Here is a 21,868-nt window from a genome sequence, read left to right on the forward strand (position 1 = left end):
TCTGAGTTTATACATTGAATTAGGCCCAAATTAAACAAACTACATTATAGTTTGGTGTGATGTGTAAGCATTATAAGATTGTTTGCTCAGTGATGGATTAGGCAGACAGACATCCTTCAAAACCAGTTGTTTCAACTAAGTCTAAAAGCACGTAATAAAACATATCATATTCCCAAATAATTCCACCATCAAGGCCTACCCCGGGGGTTTCAAACTCATGTCGTCATGTGACATATCACGACTTTTCTCCCTTTTTTCTAAACTGGGCAGGGGTGTAACCAGCGCATGACTCATCCAGCCTATGGGCTGCGAGTTTGACACTCTGGCGTTGTCCATTAGGTGACTACTGATGGCCCAGGATCTGGTTCCTCTGCTTCACTCAGTTGGGTAACTCCTACTTTTTCTTTGCCCAATGTGGGAAGATGTGTTGGGGGCTAAAGTTTTCTGGGATAGGAAATTCCATAACCAACTGCTAATAACAATAGCCAACTGGTTTCATACACTGTCTATTAAGCCATGAGAAAGGCAGAAGAAAGGAGAGGTGATCGTAACAGCATATGGTGTAAAAATGAATGGGAACCTCATTTGGGCCAAGGGCAATCAACTAACCAAACTGGCTTCAGTCTGGTGTGCACTGCATCCCAAGCTGTGCCCCATTAATAGCTCGAGTGATTTTTGCAGAGTATACAGCAGTCAAAAGAGGAAGCCCAACACAGTGGTGGGTGTCCACTGCTCTTTCTAACATTTTAATGCCCTTAAAAATCTCTGCCATATTCTAGAATAGGGGTGTCAAACTCACGTCATCACGGTGGTGGTGTCACGTGACATATTGGGACCTTTTCCCCCCTTCGCTAAACCGGGCGTGGACGTAGCCAGTGCGCGACGCATCCAGCCTATGGGCCAGGAGTTTGACAGCCCTGCTCTAAAACAATGCAATTGCAGGAGTAGCAGCTTCCATAATAAAGCATGATGACATCAGAATGATAATAAACCCATTCCACAAATCTCACATATACTTATTAATATCATGACATCTAATCTGGGTATTTCATTCATGGCATTAGCAAGATAATATTGCAAATGCATGGCTTTTCATTTGTTTCTCTCCCTTTACAGGTACCCGTATTTACAGTAGGAGCACTCATATTTCGAAATGTTACCATCAGGGAGGGGTTATAGGTGTCTTAAAATGAGGACTAATAGACTGAGAAACATTCTTTTCCAAGGCAGTAATTGTCTTGAATCAAACAGTGCATTTGTGATTTAGTCCTATTATTATTATTATTATTATTATTATTATTATTATTATTATTATTATCATCATCATTATTTTAATTTTTAAACACTCTGTAATGTGATTGTGATATGATGTTTGGGGCACTGTGCTGGAGTAGCTTTCAAATTTCATTGTATTCGTGGAATGCTATGACAATAAGGGTATTCTATTCTATGTGAGAATTTCAAGGGAGGGAATCTGTGACTGCTGCTTGACAACTAGCACAATGTTTTGCTTATACAGGTAGTCCTCAACACGCCACAATACATTTAGTGACCGTTCAAAGTTACAATGGCACTAAAAAAAAGTGACTCATGACCATTTTTCACACTTATAACCCAGAGGTTGTATTCAGCAGGTTCTGACCAGTTCTGGAGAACCGGTAGCGGAAATTTTGAGTAGTTTGGAGAACCGGCAAATACCAACTCTGACTGGAGATTTTACAGTATCCTTCCCCTGCCACGCCCACCAAGCCACGCCCACAGAACCGGTAGTAAAAAAATTTGAATCCCACCACTGTTACAACCGTTGTAGCATCCCCTCGGTCATCCAATCAAAATTCAGATGCTTGACGGTTGTCATGTCATCACCTTTTGAAAAATTCTGACAGAGTCAACGGGGAAATCCAATTCACTTAGCAACCATGTTACCAACTTCACACCTGCAGCAACAAACTTAACAACTGTGGCAAAAACGGTCGTAAAATGTGGCAAAATTCATTTAACAAATACTCTGCTTAGCAACCAAAATTTTGGGCTCCATTGTGGTCGTAAGTCGAGGACTACCTGTACTATCATCACAACAAAGAACCAAAAACACATGCTCCTAAGGCTGCACAATCACCAAAATAAGGGAAAATGCAATGTAATGCCAAGCAAATTGAAAAGGCATTTTATTTTACCATTTTTGGTATTTGTGATGTGAATTGTATATTTATACTGTAAAGCCAGAAAGGGTCCTTCTGCATTTACTAAAGAAGTTAGGGAATTACTAGGGAATAAATACTCTAATAAGGAATGAGGAATGCCAATTTACTAACAAAGTTCTTATGTTGAACTGGCTCATAATGGGATCTCTCTAGCTCGGTTTTAGTTATTGGGACTTCTAAACCATGTTTTATGGCTTAGCATGCTGTGGCAACCTAATTACAGTTTATTGAATTAGCCATAGGTAAACAAACAATTTTGTACAATGCACAAAACTAGTCCCTGTTCCAAAGAAAAGCGGTGGATGAGTGGGTTGGGGAAAGAATAAGAATAGAGAATGCCTAACAAATTTTTCATGCTGCAAGGGGTTGCAAATCCCACTTGTTTTTCTAAAAGTTTTAGCACATATCTTCATTTATTCATTTTGATTGCTGAAAACTGCAAAAGGGGAACATACTCACAAAGAACCCTGACAGTCTTGCTTAACTACAAAGAGGGAAAGATATATTCAAAAATCATGGCATAATTAGAACGACTGCTAAATAAAAACAAGAACAAACTCTCAACTCATTATTTTTCCAATCCAATCCTGAATCACATCTATAGTAATGAATTCTGAGGCTGGTTCCACATAACCCCTGGCTTCATACTTTTCCCAGAGGTGTCTACAGGGGAGAGGGGTATGTCCAAAGAGTCAAGGTGTCTTTTACATTTATTGCACATAAAAATGAATGGGGTCTCAATTGTGTGGTTATAGTCACCAGGGGGGGGATTCAAATTTTTTAGCAACTGGTTCTGTGGGTGTGGCAAGGTGGCCATGGTCATATGACTGAGTGGGCGTGACTTTTTTGGCAGCAGCAAAAACCCCCCCCCCATTTTTTGGGCCTTCTGGGTCTCAGGGAAGCCTCCTGGGGGGGGGCATTTTTGCTCCCAGAAGGCTCCCCTGTGGCTCAGGAAGGCAAAAAATGGAGAGGGGGACACCCCCCTCCATTTTTTGCCTTCCTGGGCCTCTGGGAAGCCTCCTGGGCAAAGCAGTAAGACAGTGAGGGGAATCCTGGCACAGCTAATCATAGGAACAGCTGATCGTCAGGAGGAGAAAAAAAAAAAGAAATACCTTAAGCAGTGACTGGACAGGGAAAAACGCAGCCAGGATTTCGGGCATGTGCATGATGTCGCGGATGCGCAATAAAGACTGACTGGGAGGGGAGAGGTGGGCAGAGAAGGGCGAGGCCAGCCAGGGGCACAATCTGCCAGTTCTCCAAACTGTGCAGAATCATAACAACCAGTTATATAAGACTGGTCCGAACTGGTAGAATCCCACACCTGGTAGTCACCATCTGGGTTTTTTTTTCACCCTACCCTTCCCCTCTGCACTGCATCCCCAACTCTAGTAGGATTGTTACTTCCCTGCTTGGAGCTTGGCCTGATCTCCTCTTTGAGCTAATCAATCCTCCCACAAGTTGACCAATCCAGGAACACTCTAATATCTAACTGGCACACAAACCCTTCCTTGTTCTTCTTTCAACACATTTGTTGCAGGTTTTAGAGCTGATATTGTACTTCATTCCTGAAATCATGGAAATTTGTGTTAATTCAGCTATTGCATGTGAAACCAATGTCAATTTTCTTATTAGGAAAGACATTGTTCCCTGGACAATATTTATGCATTTAGACAATGGAATAAGGAGAAAATGGCAAATGAACTAGCAGTTGAGGGTAAACTGCAGAACCAGCTGAATAATTTAAGAGACTACAAATAAAATAATTGCTAATTTTTGTTAAGTACAAGTTCATAGAAGACCCAATGAACAATTCTGGACATTTCTTTCCTAAAAGGTAATTCTCACTGCAGACCAATCACAACTTTCTAAATACTTGGGAATAAATCCAATTTAATTCAGTAGGATATTCATAAGGTTAGCTACCATAGTAATCAACTACAAAGATTATCTGCCAGCCAAAGATTTCCTAAATAGTGGAATTTAAAAATTGATTCCTCTAATTAAGGCTAGAATCCATTGATAGCCATAATCCAGCATTCTGACTCCTAGATATCCCAATGGCAGCTGTTCTTCCATCTTCTCTTCTTCTTTTGGCCAGTTCATTCTCAGGAACTATAATAGGTCTCAGCTTTTGAAGCATGTGAAATATGTGTTAGGAAATCTGAAGTTTTTCTTTATGCACACTTGTAGGTTGTGAAATATTTTGCAGCCAGGCATGCAATAAAGAAATGCAAAGCTGTCTGTTGCAATATGGAAATGACTCAAGCAAGGTTAAGAACATACTATATCTTAGAAATGGTCCTGCTTAGGCTTCAGTGTTGAAAAATATTGGAGGGGATGATATGGACATTTGTGTAATCATAGAATCACAGAATTCCACGTAGGCCATTGAGTCCGAGTGTCTCTTTAAGTGAAAGAATCCAAACTTCAGTATCTCAGAGAAATGATTCTCAAGCTGTAGTCTTCGCTAGAGAACATCCAGTAAAGGAGAGCTCATATCTCTATTGATAATCCTGTTCACTGTTGGCCTATTATGATAATCTCCAGATGATCAGGCAGAAAGAACTAACCAGGAGTTGACGTACCTTCTCTGTGCTCTTATATTCAAAATATTTGACATCATATTTTTCCCCCTTCTGCCTACATCTTTTGGATCCGTCCACCTGGCAGGGGACATCAGTCTTTGTCATCATTACCAAACTCATTGTGACGGAGAACCAAGTGCAAAGCTTCTGCCCTGAGGTACGTTGCTAAACTGAGAGGGTAGGAAGTGAGATTATACTAGAGATTGGGGGCTAGGGGTGGTAGCTGTCTTCTGCTTTGAGCAGACTTGGAGCTGTTTCCAACTAACAGATATAAGACTCAAAACTTTAGTGTTTTGCTTCATGCTTTCAATGAATTGTTGATAGAAAGATGCAGAGGGCCATGACTTGAGTGAAGCTGGGTTATGGCAAGCTGCCTTATTTTTAAATAAGAAGACAGCAGCTTTTTGGCATTCCAGACTGAGGTCTCTAACAGCCATACCTGAAGAAGTGAAAGTCTCACCTGGGAACAATATGCATGCACTGGGTATGTTTCCCATTGAGCTAAAATTAAGTGGTGGACTTTGGACTTTCAAAACAGCGTGCTTCTCCCTTTTCTCCTCATAATATGTACATTAATTGTGGTGGTGGGGAACCTGGAAGCAGACCAGTAATTTCTGCTTCTCATGCTTTCTTCCCTTCCCTTTGTCTTCCCCTTTTAGAATAATCTTCGTTACCAGTGTACCTCAGACAGTGAGTGCAAGAAGCCTGTCTCCATCACCGGAGGTGGTAAGCCAGATATCTCATACAGAGGGGGAGGGGGAATGCTCCTCATAGACAATCTGCCTATCTGTTCATTGCCAACATGATTATGGAGGGGCTATGGAGACTGAGAGTCTTGTTTAACATGCGGGTGAAGACCGCATGCCCGACTATTGCTAGAATGACACTGTTTCCTGATACAAACTGGATGGTAGCAAAAGCAATTGCAAACATTGCAGGAGGATTGGTTTAAGTGTGCCTGGGAAAAGGTTTGGCAGACTTCTGACTGAAAGAGGACAAGAGGTGACAGTAAAAGCTGGGAAGAGCAGTGCAGCTTTATGCTAGGCGAAGGGTATGCAGACCAGATTTTTGCACTTCAGCAAATTAGCAAGAAATCTAAAAATGTGAGAAAGTTTATTGTGTATTTATTTGTTTAGCAAAAGCACAATAGGCTTGAATTATGGAGTTGTTTTGCATAAATATACAGATGGAGGTTGTGCTGCTAAGTGCGATAAGCATGGTATATTATGGAAGAAAATGTGCATGACAATAAATGCTTAGCAAATGGTACACTACAAAGTTGGGGGCATGACAACGATGTATTTATGAGTAAACATGCAAGAAATCCTTGTGGGGCTATTAAAAGTGTGTTGTTGGGAACAATATACATGTACCGTACTTTTGTATGTAGACAGTACTATGTTATTGTCTGAGAACCCAAATGATTTGCAGTGAACGTTAGTTAGCCTGTATAATGCAATGAGAAGCATGCATCTGAAAATTAATGTACTGTATTGAAGATCAAGAATGTTATGTTTGACAGGGAAAAATATTTTTAAAAAAACATTATTTATCTACAGAGGTCATGCAATCACTGATATGCAAATTTGGTTTTAAATTAAGTTTAAATAAATTTAGTTTAAATAACTCCCCATAATGATGTACCCCGGGCAATGTTTTGTCTTAACAGAGCGGCTAAAAATCTGTACACATGATGACCGAACTGGATATTGCACCCTTCACAGTCAAAAAATACAGAGGCAGCAATTAGACTACAGGAAAAATTGAATGGTTATTCATATATAAAAGGCAAAAGACTTGAACAAATAGTTAAATTTGTGTTCCTCAGCAGAATGTTTACTAGAGGTTGAAATGAATGGAGAAAATTTAAGAAATCCAAATAGCAGTAGAAGATGGCATATAGTCTGTTAGCAAGAAACAAATATTTGTTGAAAGAATAAAAAAATAGCTATGTATAAGATTGTTGCATGGGAGTATGAAGCAGAAATATAAAAGTAAGTTGAATCTAGTAGGAATGTGGTACTTACATATGATCATCCTAGGGTAAATCAATAAGAAATAGAGTTAAGAATGAATGGGTAGCGAATAAATATGGATCAAGTTTAAAACTGAGTGACCAGTATGAAAAAAGAAGTACTTTGTGGTAGTCTAATCCTACAGAGAGAGTAAATGAGTATTGAATCACAAAAAAATATAACAGTAAATGGGTAGACAGGGAGAAGAAAATTGTGAATATTGTAGTTAGCTGGAACTAATGAAATTCTCAAAGTGAGAAAGAGGTAAAAAGTTGAAAAAACAAAATAAGGACATGGAATAAGCAATGATAGTTTGCAAGGATACAAAACTATAGAGAAATACCATGAATGATTATATGTGAATGTAAATCAAATTAACTATATTGCTTTTTCTTTTTTTATTATTACGGGTGCTTAATTTACTTGGCTTCCTATTTCTTACAACTTTTCTCTGTTTTACATAATATTGATGAGTAGATTGTATCAGTATATTGTATTAAGAAACTAAAGACAACAGAGCTGTAATATGGTTGCATTGGTACAGGGAGAACACTGAAATAGCATCAAAATCATGTCAATTTGATATTTTTTCAGCCAGCAAATGAAAATGACCATTAGGGATATCCAGGGACTTTAAGGGTGTGTGTTCTTTACTTTCTGATCCTTAGGGGCTGCAGACTATATTCATGCTATGTATCCAGAAGGCACCTGATCCACAAAAGTACAGAATTCCCTTCCAATCTAATTCTATTTCTGCTTCAAATTGTCCCCTCCATTTTCTCCCTGTCTGGCACAATTTATTTTCCAAAACTTGGGTGATGCTATCATTATGTTGGTGAGACTTTGTATCTCTTGAAAGATAAATTTGATAGAAATATAAATTAAATTGTGCAGAAAAATATGGCTTCCAGATTGATGATTGATGATTATATGCATATATGAGAGCCATGGTGGAGCAGTGGTTAGACTGCAGTATTGCAGGCTAATTCTGCTGGCTGCCAGCAGTTCGATCCCGACTGGTTCAAGGTTGACTCAGCCTACCATCCTTCTGAGGTGGGTAAAAAGAGGACCCAGATTGTTGGGGGCAATATGCTGACTCTGTAAACCGCTTAGAGAGGGCTGTAAAACACTGTGAAGCAGTATATAAATCCGAGTGCTATTGTTATTGCTATATTATTGCCCTTTTGCTGGGTGCATTATCTAGAAAAAAAGGACCTAAAAAGAAAAGAAAAGTCTTTTCACTTCAAACTGATGAGGCAGATGGAAGCAGGATTGCCCACAGATAAGCTGTCAAAATGAATCCCAAGAGTTGGGGTGAATTGGGCTTCTAGTAATTGAAATGATGGTTATTGTTGTTTTTTTCTTCTGCAGGAATATTAACAGGCCGATGTGTCCATTTCAATGCTACTTTTCGGACCTGTCAGATCCAGGGCTGGTGCCCAGCAGAAATGGACAATGTGGATGTGTAAGCACTACCTGCAGCAGCCTTATGTTGCCATATTTCACAGAAAGGGAACATATAGGCCATACTGTAGTTGGGAACATAGTCCCAGAATGTAAAACGAGTTGACTGGAAAACTAGAGTTCCTTCAGGGAGGGTTGACTTATATGTTTTTATTAGCTTATTATTTTTTTAATGGGACTTGGGTGATAATGGCCTGTGCAAATGGAAAGCTATGGATTGGACATTAGCCTCACTATCACTAAGGGAATTTTCTTAAGTATGTGACCTGGACATATTGTGAAATGCAATAGCTAGTTTTAATAATTATATAGAGTTACCATGTGTACCATACTTTTTGGACAAAAATGATGATTTTGCTTAAAGATTATTTTTTTTTTAGTTTGGAAGGGTCAAGTATCTGTGTTGAGCAGAGGTCTCCAGACTTACGCAGCTCTAAGACTTGTGGATTTCAACTCCCAGAATTCCTCAGCCAGAATTCTGGGAGTTGAAGTCCACAAGTCTTAAAGTTGCTAAGTTTGAGGACCCCTGGTGTAGAGTTTTATGTAGGCCGTGGCACAGACTACAGATCAGAGGTGGTATTCAGTGGTTCTGACCAGTTCTGGAGAACCGATAGCGGAAATTTTGAGTAGTTCGGAGAACCGGCACATCCCACCTCTGACTGGAGATTTTACAGTATTCTTCCCCTGCCACGCCCACCAAGCCACGCCCACAGAACTGGTAATAAAAAACATTGAATCCCACCACTGCTACAGATCCTCATTCAATGCACCAGGTTCTCTTCCAAAGAAAACTATAGGTTTGAAATTTGGAGCAAGAATCAAGTTCAATATTGCCAAAGGTCCTCCCTCCCATTCTGTTGTTGGATTTGTGGGCCTGTCTACTGTCCCTCTTACTTGTCAGTAAGGACCCTTGACCTTTACAATGACATCTCTGAATGCTCCTCACAAAGGATTGATGCTAAGTTAGAAGAAGACAGGACAATAGAGGTGAAGAAGTTCAAAGATCCGAAATGAGAGCTTTGGTAATAAAGTGGGGAGAAATTCCCTCCCCAAAAAGTGTATTAACCCTATGCTTTCAATCTACATATTTTTTATCAAAAAGAGAAATTACTATTTTCCTGATTGTGGTTTCTCCAGTTTGATATAGATTTCCAGAGGACAGCAAGTGATTCTTTAGAGTTGTTTTTCTTCTTTTCTTTAATTCACTCCTGATTTCAGTTTGATTTCAATCAGTATTTTTCTCTCTGCAGACCTGTGATGCTAGAAGCTGAAAACTTCACTCTCTTCATTAAGAATAGCATTCGCTTTCCACTGTTCGATTTTGAAAAGTGAGTAAGGTAACACCAACCCAGACCAATGCTGCACCTTGGAATTTACTCCTCAGTATATATTAGGTGGACTTGAACTGAGAATTACTTCTCTAATGCAAAGATTTTGCCTGACCAATACCAGCTGATGTTGTGAGTTTCAGGAGGTCCCTTGGAAAAGCAGCATGGAGAGAGACAGACTTCCACAAGTCCACCTGGACCATAAAATCAGTATATAGCATATACCAACATGCCGAATCAGTTTTTTGAAAATGGGCATGTGTGTATATGTTTATGTGTCTGCGTGTAAAGAGAGGGAAAGCAGCCATAAATTCACTCTGATATGGAATCCTAATTGTTTACACTAGTCTTTCTTGACCTGCTTCTTCCCAAATGAGGTGACCTACTCTTCCAATACTTCTCACCAACATGTTATGAGTAAACCAGAAAATAGTTTATGTATCCCGCCAGCAAATATCAGGCAACTGCTAGTACCTTTTAATAGCTATAGCTCTTAACTTTTGCATTATCTCTAACTGAGGCTAGATAAGAGGTGGCTTTGAAAACCCCATAACCTAAAACGTGTTGTGCCAAGTTCATAACTGTCATTCTCTACTCTACCCTCTGACCACAACCACCTCTTTGGAGGTGGATGGTTTGCTCTTGGGATAGTTTTCTTTGCTTCCTTCACAGGGGAAACCTGCTGCCCAACATCACAGCAGAAGATATCCAGAAATGCCACTTCCACCCTTTAAAGCAACCCTTCTGTCCAATCCTGCGCCTTGGGGACATTGTAAAATTTGCCGGGCAAAACTTTACATCGCTGGCAAGGACGGTGAGAACGCCAATTGCACAGTGATCATACTGGAGTAGCAATCAGCATTTGGGTTTTGTTTATTTGCCTGGAAATTTGTTTTCAAATCCCCTGTTATCCATAGAGATTGCTCAGGGTTGTTGAAAAGTCAGTCAGGCTGAAATTACAGGATGGCTGAAATTCTAAAATGCTAATCTCTAATCTCTCTGGTAATTTAGAAGTATAAATATAAAGGACAGCAATTGACCAAAATGAGGCCAAGAGAATATCATTGCAACTAAAGATGGCAGACCAAACAGGAGTATATGGGAAGCCATAGACAATCTTTTTGATACAGAAGTGTATGTGATATTAATTGGTGTGGAATAATTACCCCTCATTCTTAACCAGTTATTAATAAGAAGCATAACCCCACATCTTAGAGGCATGCAGAGGAAATGTACCTTTTTCTATTTGCCAGTGACCTGGATTGTTTGATCAAACCGTCAGTGGATTAGAAGGTGATTAATGAGTAAATTGTACCTTTACTGTAGAAGCAGCTCTGATTTTTTTTCCTTTGGCTTAATTGTTGGATCTCCTGAGATTTCTCCTAAAGCCGTGCTTTTCTACACAGGGTGGGATAATAGGAATCAAGATTGGATGGGTGTGTGATCTGGATCATTCTTGGGAGCACTGCATTCCCAGTTATTCTTTCAGTCGGCTTGACAGCGTCTCCGAAAAGAGCAAAGTTTCGAGTGGATACAATTTCAGGCAAGTCCTGTAGAGAAGCAATGAATAGAAATCCCCCTTTCGAGTGTTGATGAACTAAGATTTCTCTCTGCAGTTGAACTAGCTTTTGATTTACAAATATACTATCGTTCAGATCCCATCTACTGAGAAGCTTTTCTTCTGCATAGACACCCCAGAGACATTTCTTAGAAGGAGGCAATTTTTCATCACAGGCAAAGCATAAAATAAGCTGCACAACATATCAGCCCTCACTCTTCCATCCAGAAGCAGAAAATGTATGGGAGGGTGGGTTATTCAAGCCTGGACTGTTTGCTTTCCCCATTCAGTTCTTGGGACACTTCCGGGGGGGACGGACCCCTTGTAGGTGATCAGGGAATTTTTTTTCCAGCCTGAAAGTCCGAAGGGTCTCTGATAAGCAGACTGTTCCTGGGCTTATGGACTAATGGATTAATTTAATGTACTTCAGGCCTGAGAGCTCTTCGTTCATTATTTTCTGATATACTAGTGGTTTTCTTGCAGCACACTAAGATATTCAGGTATCTGCTGTGGTGCAGTGGTTAGAATGCAGTACTGCAGGCTACTTCTGCTGACTGCTAGTTGCCTGCAATTTGGCAGATCGAATCCCACCAGGCTCAAGGTTGACTCAGCCTTCCATCCTTCTGAGGTCGGTAAAATGAGGAGCCAGATTGTAGGGGGCAATAGGCTGACTTTGTAAACAGCTTAGAGAGGGCTGTGAAGCACTGTGAAGCGGTATATAAGTCTAAGTGCTATTGCTATTGCTATCCAGCCAGCCCAATTGTCACAGAGATAACATGACAGAAAGCTCCATCTTTCCTTCCAGATTTTTATGTCAAAACTAGATATGTGCGCCTTCCCAAACCATAGTCACTTATAAAATTTCATCATTGCCATTTCTGTTGCATGGCAAATGTGCCTAGGTTTATTCTCAGAGTACCTAGGCCATGTCTTTGTGTATATATTTGTGTTTATATATACATGCACACCCACCCTTTTCCTTGTCCACAGATATGCTAAATATTACAAGCAAGAGAACGGCACAGAGTTCCGCACACTGATGAAGGCATATGGCATTCGCTTTGATGTTCTGGTATATGGAAATGTAAGCGAGGCAGGGAAAACCTGCACATCTTGGAGCACAGGACTGCTGAAATCTAGTGGGGGAGGAATTCACATATAAAAGAGGAAATTAGGAAATATCTGGAGGAGGACGAAGTCCTGGTTCTTTTGCTTTTGGAAAGGTGTTGGTTCTTGGGTTCCCTAGACTGCAAAGAATTAAAACCATGTATGTAAAATGTTGTAGAGCCACCCTTACCGGGCCTGCCTCCTTCATCATCCATGACACGTTAGTTGGTTCTGACCTCCTCCCCCCACCTCCTCCTCCTCCTGGGTGAGAAGTGAAATGCTTTCAAAAAAGTCCAGTTGCCTTTTAAACAGCACCTTTGCGACAACCATGGCCTGGGTGACTGAGAATCTCCATAGACTTTCTCCCATCAAAGGTTTTCCACAAAGCACTATGTTTTTTTTTAAGCCACGGAATATGGCAGAGCTTATTTTCCACAGGTGCTTATTTCCATTGTAGAACCTATTAAGTAAGTTCATCCTCCCTACTTCTAACAGGTAGAGTGAGCATCTCCTTCTGCAAGAGCCTTTTGCTTCATCAAACCAAGAGATGCACCTCAGCAAGGCAAAATAATGAGATAAATCAATGTAATATCCATAAGTTTCATCATCACGATTTTTTCCTGGGCAACCCAGCTTCTAGACTGATATTCTCCACTGCAGAATTCACCTTCTCAAGTGGGCATGCAGGGCCAGGGATCTCATCTACAGTCTCCCCTGATCATGGATGACCTAATTCCTCATCAGAGGAAAACTTGAAGAATTTGATTTACACAAAAGGTTTATATCTAGACCTAAAATCCTATAGAAATTAATAGGCCATAATTTATAATTTCCAGTTCCATGGATTTCATAAGACTAAGTGCAGCTGAATTAACTGTGAATCCAAACTTACTTTCTGAAAACAGCCATCTCTGTTGTCATAACTCTGTTCTGGGAAAGAATCACGACTTCATCCTTGCAGAAAGGGCTCCATTGCAATTGTGGTAAATAGTTTCATGACAAAAAAAAAAAAAAAAAAAAACAGCCATCAAGGCTAATACCCCAAATCATTGTCTTGCTAAAGAAAAGGAAAGCTTTTCTTTCCTTTGCTTTTCTAAAGCAAAGAAAAAAGAAAAAAAATGATATATATTTTTTTGCAGATAGTCAAACACTGGACTTGTTTGTATTTTTAAATATAACAGCACCTTAACAAGCACCAGGACCATGTCACTTTCCTGTGGGAGTTATCGTCTTGCAGTAGGACTCACTGACAATCTTTGTAAGAAGATAGGTTTTTCAATCTTCCAATCCGATTTAACGGCAGGTTCACAAAACAGTTCTGCTATTTTACAAAGGATATATTATTGAGAAGTAAGAGGAAATGAGCACCCACCTCTCTGGAATACAGGTAGTCCTCAGCTTATGCTCACAATGGGGGCCAGCATTTCCGTTGCTAACAAGGTGATTGTTAAATGAGTGGTGCCTGATTTTATGATCCTTCTGGTCATGATTGTTAATCACATGGTTGATAAGCAAATCCATCTTAACTCATTGACTTTGCTTATCAGAAGCCACCTGGGAAGATTGCAGTGGCAGCCGCATAACCTTGGCGTGGTAAATATATGCCGGTTGCCAAGTGCCCAAATTTTCATCATGTAAATGTGGAAGGGGATGTGTGATGGTCGTAACTGCAAAGACCAGTCATAAACCACTTTTTTCAGTGCTTTTGTAATTAAACAATTACTAAATGAATGGTTGTAAATTGAGGACTATCTATAATTTTAAGATCAGTACGTGAGGGATTGCAGCTGATTCATGAGAGGATATAAAAGGAAGCAACACATGCAGTCCTCGATTTACGACCGCAATTGAGCCCAAAATTTCCATTGTTAAACAAGGCAGTGGTGAAGTCAGCTTCTCCCCATTTTACAACCTTTTTTGCCAAACGTGGTTAAGCGAATCACTGCCATTGTTAAGTGCATCAGGCAACCAGTGGTGGTATTCAACCGGTTCCTACTAGATCGGGCGAACCGGTAGCAAGGATTTGGTGTCGGTCGCCGAACCGGTAGTAAGTTCTGGCTGGCCATGCCCCCGATCCAGTCGCCACTGGCTTGCTTGTCCTGTCTGCCGGATGCTCGCCCACCCCACCCACCTGATGCTCGCCCCTTAAGGTGTTTCTTCCCCCACCAACAATCAGCTGTTCATATGATCAGTTGTGCCGGGATTCCTCTTGCTGAGGCCCAGGAAGGCAAAAAATGGAGGGAGGGGCTCAGGCCCCTTCCATTTTTTGCCTTCCTGAGCCCCAGAGGAGCCTTCTGGGAGCAAAAACACTCCCTCAGAAGCTCCTCTGAGGCCAGAAAGGCCCAAAAAACGGGTAGCTGCAAAAAAGCAAAAAAAAAGCCACGCCCACCCAGTCACATGGCCACACTCACCAAGCCATGCCCACCAAGCCACGCCCACAGAGCCAGTTGTAAAAAAAAATGAATCCCACCACTGCATGCAACCATTAAGCAAATCTGCCTTCCCTCCCTTGACTTTGCTTGCTGGAAGTTGGCTGGGAAGCTTACAAATGGTGATCCCTGGGTCAGTGCAACTCTCATAAATACATGCCAATTGCCAAGCACCCAGATTTTGACCCTGAGACCATGGGGATGCTGCAATGGTCGTTAAGGGTGAAAACTGGTCCTAAATCATTTTTTTGCAGTGCTGTTATAACTTTGAACAATCACTAAACAAATGGTTTAAGCTGAGGACTACCTGTATTCCATGAATGGACATAGAAAAGCCATTTCACAAAAGACAGAGCAAGAGGCAGTATCCGGCCACAGCCGCTTATCAACTTATCGTCGCTCCACTCCCTTCCCCCATTCACTTAAGCAAACCTGTTTCCATTTGCTTACTCTGCCTTATCTTCCCTCAGGCTGGAAAATTTAATATCATACCAACACTAATCAACTGTGTGGCTGCTTTCACGTCTGTCGGGGTGGTAAGTGTTTTGGTCTAACTTAGGTTTTTCTCTCTGTTCCATTCGCTTCCCCCCCACTTCCATTGTTTATTCCATAAGTTTGGATCAGAAAATCCCACTGGTAAACAGAGTTTGATTTCCAAAGCTAAGCATGCATCTCTAAGAATGTTTCCTTAAACCTAAAGAAAACACAACTTTTTTTTGGCATGTTTAGTACATTTGCTACTTGGCGTGACTTTACATTTAAAGAATGTACTAAATGCAACCATCATTTGAAAGGAATAACAGAATAGCGGAAGGGACCTTGGAGGTATTCTAGTCCAGGGGTGGCCAACCTTTTGGACCTCAGGGACCACCAAACTCATAATTTTAAATCCCAGGGACCACTAACCAGTTCTGTGGGCATGGCCTAATTTGTGGGCATGGCTTGGTGGTCATGTGACTGGCTGGGCATGGCTTGTATGTAAATATTATAAATATTGATATAAATATTGAATTTTTTATATAAAAGAGCAACTTTTACCCAAAATCAGGCAAAGCAGGCAGGAAGATTGAGTTGCTCACAGAATCACAGATTCATTCAGTGATCTATCTATCTGCCATCGGCTAGCTCAGTCTGTCACCTAAAATTTGCTTGCAAGCAAACTTACAAAATTAACTCACAACACACCATGTATGTAAATATTGATTTTTTTATTTAAAAAAGAGCAACTTTTACCCAAAATCAGGCAAAGCTGGCAGGCAGATTGAGTTGCTCACAGAATCATTCAAAGTTCTATCTATCTGCCATCAGCTACCTGAGTCTGTCACATAAAATTTTCTTGCAGTGAGTCTGCACTGAATAATAGAAGCTTCGATCCTAAGGAAGGTTTAAAAGCAGAGCGGAAGATCTAAAGACTACCTAGAAAGCAAGAAATCCAACCATTTCCTGCTTCCTAGCTAATCTAAATCTCCCTGCAGAGCAGAACAGCTGATGGTTGGAAAAAGGAAAAATAGCAGTTTAGCAGGCAAGTTTGCCCAGTAAGGAGTGAGTGAGGGGGAGGGTTCCTGCGGGCCATTTGGGGGGTGCAGCCTTATGTTTCTCTGCAGCCCACCAAAATTTTCTCGCAGCCCACCAGTTGGTGACCACTGGTATATAAGTCTCAGTGTTATTTCTGAATTCTTAACTCATTAGTACTAAAAATAATCAGAACTAACTCGCTGATGACAGATAATCCTCAACTTACAATAGTTTGCTTAGTGACTGTTCGAAGTTACAACAATAAAGTGACTTAGGACCAATTTTCACACTTATGATCATTGCAGCATCCCCATGGTTACATGATTTACATTCAGATGCTTGATAATTGATTCGCATTTATGACAGCTGCAGTGTCCAGGAAGATCATGTGATCGTCTTTTGCAACCTTTTAACAAGCAAAGTACAATGGGAAAACCAGATTCACTTAACCACTGTATCACTAACTTAACAGCTGCAGTGATTCACTTAACAAACGTGGCAAGAAAAGTCTTAAACTGGGGCAAAACTCACTTAACAAGTATCTCACTGAGCAACATACATTTTGGGCTCACTTGGTCATACCTGTATCTGCATCCACTGATACCTCAAAGTTAAACATGTGACATAATATATTAGATGTTAAGAAATACTGTACCAGTGAGATGGGCAGCATCAAAGTTTAATAAAGAAATAGATAGATAAAAATTAACCACAAATATATATTCTTAAGTTTTTGCGGGTACTTACATGTATGGTATTCAGCTTTGTTCGGGTATTGTCCCACGTCATTATAGTTGTGCTTTTAAAGTTGTAGAAACGTTTCGGCAGAATCTCATCTGCTATCATTAGTTAGGAAGCTGGGTTTCATCTGGGTGCCTGGTTGGGGTGTGTTTGAGCTGGAGGTATCAGGGGGGATCTGTTTGTGCCCAGGTGTTTGCCTGGCTTGTGGTGTGGAGATTTTTTTGTTTGTGAGTGCAGGCTTCCAAATGATTGACAGCCTGGTGGAATCATCTCTTCTATTCATGCTTTCTGGTCTTTTTTCAATATATATATATATAACATCTTTTAACCTGATTGTGCCATAAATTTTATGTAAAGCATTAAAGAACATGCTTTGGCAGAACCCTCAACATAATTGGATTCTGGCTTTTAAGAAATTTAACATTTTACAATGTGTAAAATTGTATAATATCAGCATGTATGTCAGAGGTGGTATTCAGCAGGTTCTGACCAGTTCTGAAGAACTGGTAGCGGAAATTTTGAGTAGTTTGGAGAACTGGCAAACCTCTGACTGGCCCTGCCCCCATCTATTCTCTGCCTCCTGAGTCCCAGCTGATCGGCTGGGTCTTCTTTTGTGGCCCTGCACAGCAGAACGGAGCTGAGAAGCAGGTTAGTGGGGTGAGGAGGGAATGGGATTTTGCAGTAACCTTCTCCCAGGAATGGGGAGGGAATGGGGATATCCTTCCTTTGCCATTCCCACCAGGCCATGCCCACAGAACCGGTAGTAAAAAGAATTGAATCCCACTACTGATGTATGTCAGAGTTATGCCTTCTGCTATAGCAGTTAGGCTAACCATATCACCTGTTTTCTTCTCACTGCAGGGGACAGTCCTATGTGACATCATTCTCCTCAATTTCCTAAAAGGTGCCGATCAGTATAAGGCCAAGAAATTTGAAGAGGTAAATCTATGCAAAATATACCATTAGGGGTCTCTCTGCAAACAAGAGGCAGCATGTGGCACAACATAGCCAGTTCAGACTTGTGGTGGGGGGGGGACGGGACTTTTAAATGGAAATGTGCACTTGGGGCTATTATTATAATGTGATTCTGCTATTATAAAAGAAAGCAATTTGGCATATTTCAGACACTTGGAACTATAATCCTCTTGATGAACAGCCATTATCCAAGCTCCCACTTGGATTTTTGGCAGTCTCATTAAAAAATTTCAAGGATATCCAATAAAGGGGCCCAGCCAAGCAACTGAAGACCAAATACACTGCCTTTATTTGCTTAACAAAAAATTCTTTTATTTCTGTCTTTCCTTATGCAAGAGTCTCTTCTCTAGAATTATTCTCCACGAAGGGAAAAAAAATATTTTCTTTTCAAATTAATTCCTCATCATTTCCTACTTTGGCTATTTCCCCTCTCTTCCTGCTAGATTCAGCTGCGATTAGGCATTTATGTATTGCATGCATGCCTGGTTCTTACCATAATGGCCCTCAAAGCATAAGAACGAGAATAGCAATGAAAATGCTGTTAGAAATAACCATTAAAACATTTGAATGAATGTGCCAGGAATACTGTAAATGTGGACAGGGTAAAAACTACTAAACATTCTCCTTTGTTTCACAGACATTTAGCTCTAATTAAAATTAAATTACAAAGGATCATTACACTTATAGTTGTTCCCCCTGTGAGAAATGATCTCTTCTTTAGTCACACCAGAAATTTCAGTTTGGCAGCACCTTCTGAGGGATCAGAGTTGGAGTTTTGCACCGCCTTCTGAGAGTCTCTCGTTTGCATTCCATTGTGTTCCACAAAGCAACCCAATTTAAGGAGAACACCTGCAGTTCTGTCCTTAATTCCAGTTTCTATAATAGTGAGGAAATACAGATCTGAATGCTCTAAAAAAAAGTCTGCTGCCATTAGTAGTCAAATATATAAAGCCAAGAGGTGATGAGCTACTTCATGTTTGGAAGCCTAACACCGTATGTCATTTTTCTTAATCGGGATCCTCCATGTTTGTGATCTAGTGGAGTCTTGTTCTGAGCAAGGATGCTGCAAGGCTTGGCCCATTCACATATTATTCCTCCTGGGGGATAGAGCCCCTTAGAAAGGACCAGTTTAACGGAATGCTACTGCTAGCTGCTCCCTGTTGTCTGTGTTTGACTTTGCCCTTGCTTAACTTTACAAAAATATTACTAAAGACTGGTACTTTTCCATAACAGTTCCTAAGTTTTGAAATTAATCATTTAATAGAATAAAAAAGTCACTTGAGGGAGGAAATGGGCAGGGGCCAGGGGAACTTTCATATTCAGGCAGGCAAAAATGCCTTCAAAATATATCTTATCAGAAAACTTCCCATCAGACACGCTTTCAGAAATATTTACCAAATCCTTATGCTGAATTATTCAATAGCTGAATTCTTATGGAATTAGAAATCACAGAGAAACAGATTCAAGGGGAAAATTACAGTTTTATAGTCATTTATCAGGGAGTAAGTGCTACTTAAGTAAGCAAATCTCACATCTGATTAGACATGCAGGATTACACTGAATATATTAACATGTTATTTTTTTAGAAGAATCACGTAGAGGGAATCTTTCTTTTATTGATTGGTTTAGTATAATAAAACTACTTTAAAAACAGAAACATCTTTAAATGAGGAGATTTAGTTAGGATAAGAAAAATATCTACATAAAGCATTCCACATTATTATTATACTTCCACCAAAGAACTTCACATGACACAAGAAGACAGCTTAGTTTATCATAATCTATTTAAAGCAATGCTTCCCCTTCCCAAAGAATTTCCAAAACTGCTAAATCATTGGATTTGTTGAGAATTATGTAAAATTATTCTGGCATAAGATGAAGCAAAGAATCTGCATAAGTACTTAAATAAAAAGTGAGTACAAAAGTTAAAAAAAAATAAGCCTCCCTTTCCTTAGTACAAGATTTGTGTGACCTTGGCTTCTTAAATCAAAATTCCACTTTATTAAATTTCAAACAAAATATATGAAATACAAAATAAAAAAGGAACACTTTCCATAGTGGTTAGAGTAGCCCTCCATAACTTGGTACCTCCTTGATCTGTCTGTTTTTCAAAATTCACTGCAACATAGAGTTTAAAAAAATCAAAGTAGGAACTGGGAGAACCAGGTTAAAATCCTTGTTTGGCCCTATGGAGACAAGCGTCCCTGATCCCAAACCAACTCAAAAGGTACTTTGGAAAAAGGGTTGGGGGAAAGAATTGTGTGAAAAGCACATGTACTATCCTGAGCATTTTGAAGGAAGGATAAGATATTAAGGTCAGATCAATCCAAATGTCAGGAATATATGGGGTGTATAGTTCAGATAAAATAAGGAGGGTGCAAATGCTCAGACTGGATCAGCATTAACAGGTCTCAATGTCCTTCTTACTAGGTATCAGAGACGGTTCTGCGTCCCAAAATTCCTAGCAGCTCTATGTATCGAAGTGACCAGACTTTGGGAGGCCGTTGTGAGGAGAAGCAATCAACTGATTCAGGGGCCTACTCAATTGGGCTCTAATAAATAGGAACTTTGAAGCAGACACAAATAAATTTTCTGCGCTAGTCACCTGCATGGACACCGCCTTGCGATATAGACTTCACTTTGAGTCTTCTTTTCAAAACCTGGTTCAGGAAATGGCTTACATTTTTTTACCCTTTATTGCTTTTTATTTTTCCTACTTTGTCTTTTTCCTTATCTTAAACAAATTCCTGTCAAGTTTTATAAAGCTGAAAGAACCCATTGCTTCTTCAGACTTCTGGAAAGCAGTGAGAAATACCAAAACCATTTTACTAAAATGAGAATACTCTAAAATCTGAACAAAATATTAATACTCTATGTATTAATTGAAGAAATAATAATCCAGGAAAGTTTTAAAGCAGCAGCTAATAAACTAAAACAAATTGTATGTGAAGTGTGTAACTTACACTCCTAAGAAGAATCAATTGGGATGAATTGCTGCCATTTGTAATCACAGACAGATAAATACACACACACACACACACACACACACACACACATACACATTAGGGGGCAAATGGTCATTTTCAGTTATACCAGATGACACACTGCCCTGTAGGGGAGGAAAACAAGCCATATGAGGAAGAAGAGCTTTGAATTTTCCATTGCATTGCAAACTGGCAGGCTCTAGGGAAAAATGGCTAATGTTTTTTGTAAATATTCAGTCATTTGCCTTTGTTCCCAGGCTCTGGTGTCTCCCTAATTCCATACAGGCTTTTCTGTTTGATTTACAAAGATAAAAGCAGAACAAAGCAGAGTCCTGCATCTAAATCTCAGATATCCAAAAGGAATATAGAAAGCTTTCTAACTTGTTCAATCATATTGCATACTGACTTAGCAGTAGCTTTCCAATGTTTTCAGACATGGATCTTTTCCTGGAAAACAAAACAACTACCATTGAATTTGATACTCTTGCTTGCAAACATGGAGAAACTAGTTCTTCTACAGAATACTAGTATAGATTCCTGCAACCCTCAGTATTGCTTCTGGTCTAGCTTTTCTAGCTTTCTCCCTAAAGGTTTCTTTTGTTCTTTGGTCTCCCAAATAACCCCAGACCCCCTCACTTTACAGAACTGGTGTGGATTCTCCCACTGGCCATGTCCACTGTGGATTTGGAAGTGTCCTTTCAGCAGACTGATCTATGACACCAAATGTTCATTTTCAGAGAAGCAGAAATACAGAGCAGTAGCAGTACACAGTGGATCCAATTATTTCCAGAACTAGACAAGGATGATTCAGATAGATTCAGATGATGTTTAAACTGAAGCAGAAGTCCTCCCAAAAAAGGATTCTCACAAAGCTTTGTTAGTGATTTGAAATTCAAAAAGATATATTCATGCTTCATCTGCAAAAATCAATCCAAATTCCAGAATGTGGAAGGGAGGGAAGAA

The 21,868-nt window shown here is 40.0% G+C and overlaps 1 protein-coding gene across 1 annotated transcript in view; it reads left to right on the top strand.

Moving 5' to 3' along the window:
* The window catches only part of P2RX3 (purinergic receptor P2X 3), a 35,452-nt gene extending 14,588 nt beyond the window's left edge, over nt 1-20,864 (top strand). Inside the window, exons 3-12 of the mRNA XM_026683774.2 lie at nt 4,875-4,946; nt 5,449-5,515; nt 8,176-8,269; nt 9,519-9,596; nt 10,269-10,410; nt 11,003-11,139; nt 12,145-12,238; nt 15,161-15,226; nt 17,808-17,885; nt 20,352-20,864. Coding sequence (XP_026539559.1) covers nt 4,875-4,946; nt 5,449-5,515; nt 8,176-8,269; nt 9,519-9,596; nt 10,269-10,410; nt 11,003-11,139; nt 12,145-12,238; nt 15,161-15,226; nt 17,808-17,885; nt 20,352-20,477 — 954 coding nt within the window. The 3' untranslated portion in view covers nt 20,478-20,864. The remainder of the gene's footprint in view (nt 1-4,874; nt 4,947-5,448; nt 5,516-8,175; nt 8,270-9,518; nt 9,597-10,268; nt 10,411-11,002; nt 11,140-12,144; nt 12,239-15,160; nt 15,227-17,807; nt 17,886-20,351) is intronic.
* Nucleotides 20,865-21,868: the final 1,004 nt, after the last annotated feature.

Source organism: Notechis scutatus, chromosome 1, assembly GCF_049901735.1.
Source record: "Notechis scutatus isolate UNSWTSFEM ecotype Mainland chromosome 1, rNotScu1.2, whole genome shotgun sequence".
NCBI classification, from domain to species: Eukaryota; Metazoa; Chordata; class Lepidosauria; order Squamata; family Elapidae; genus Notechis; species Notechis scutatus.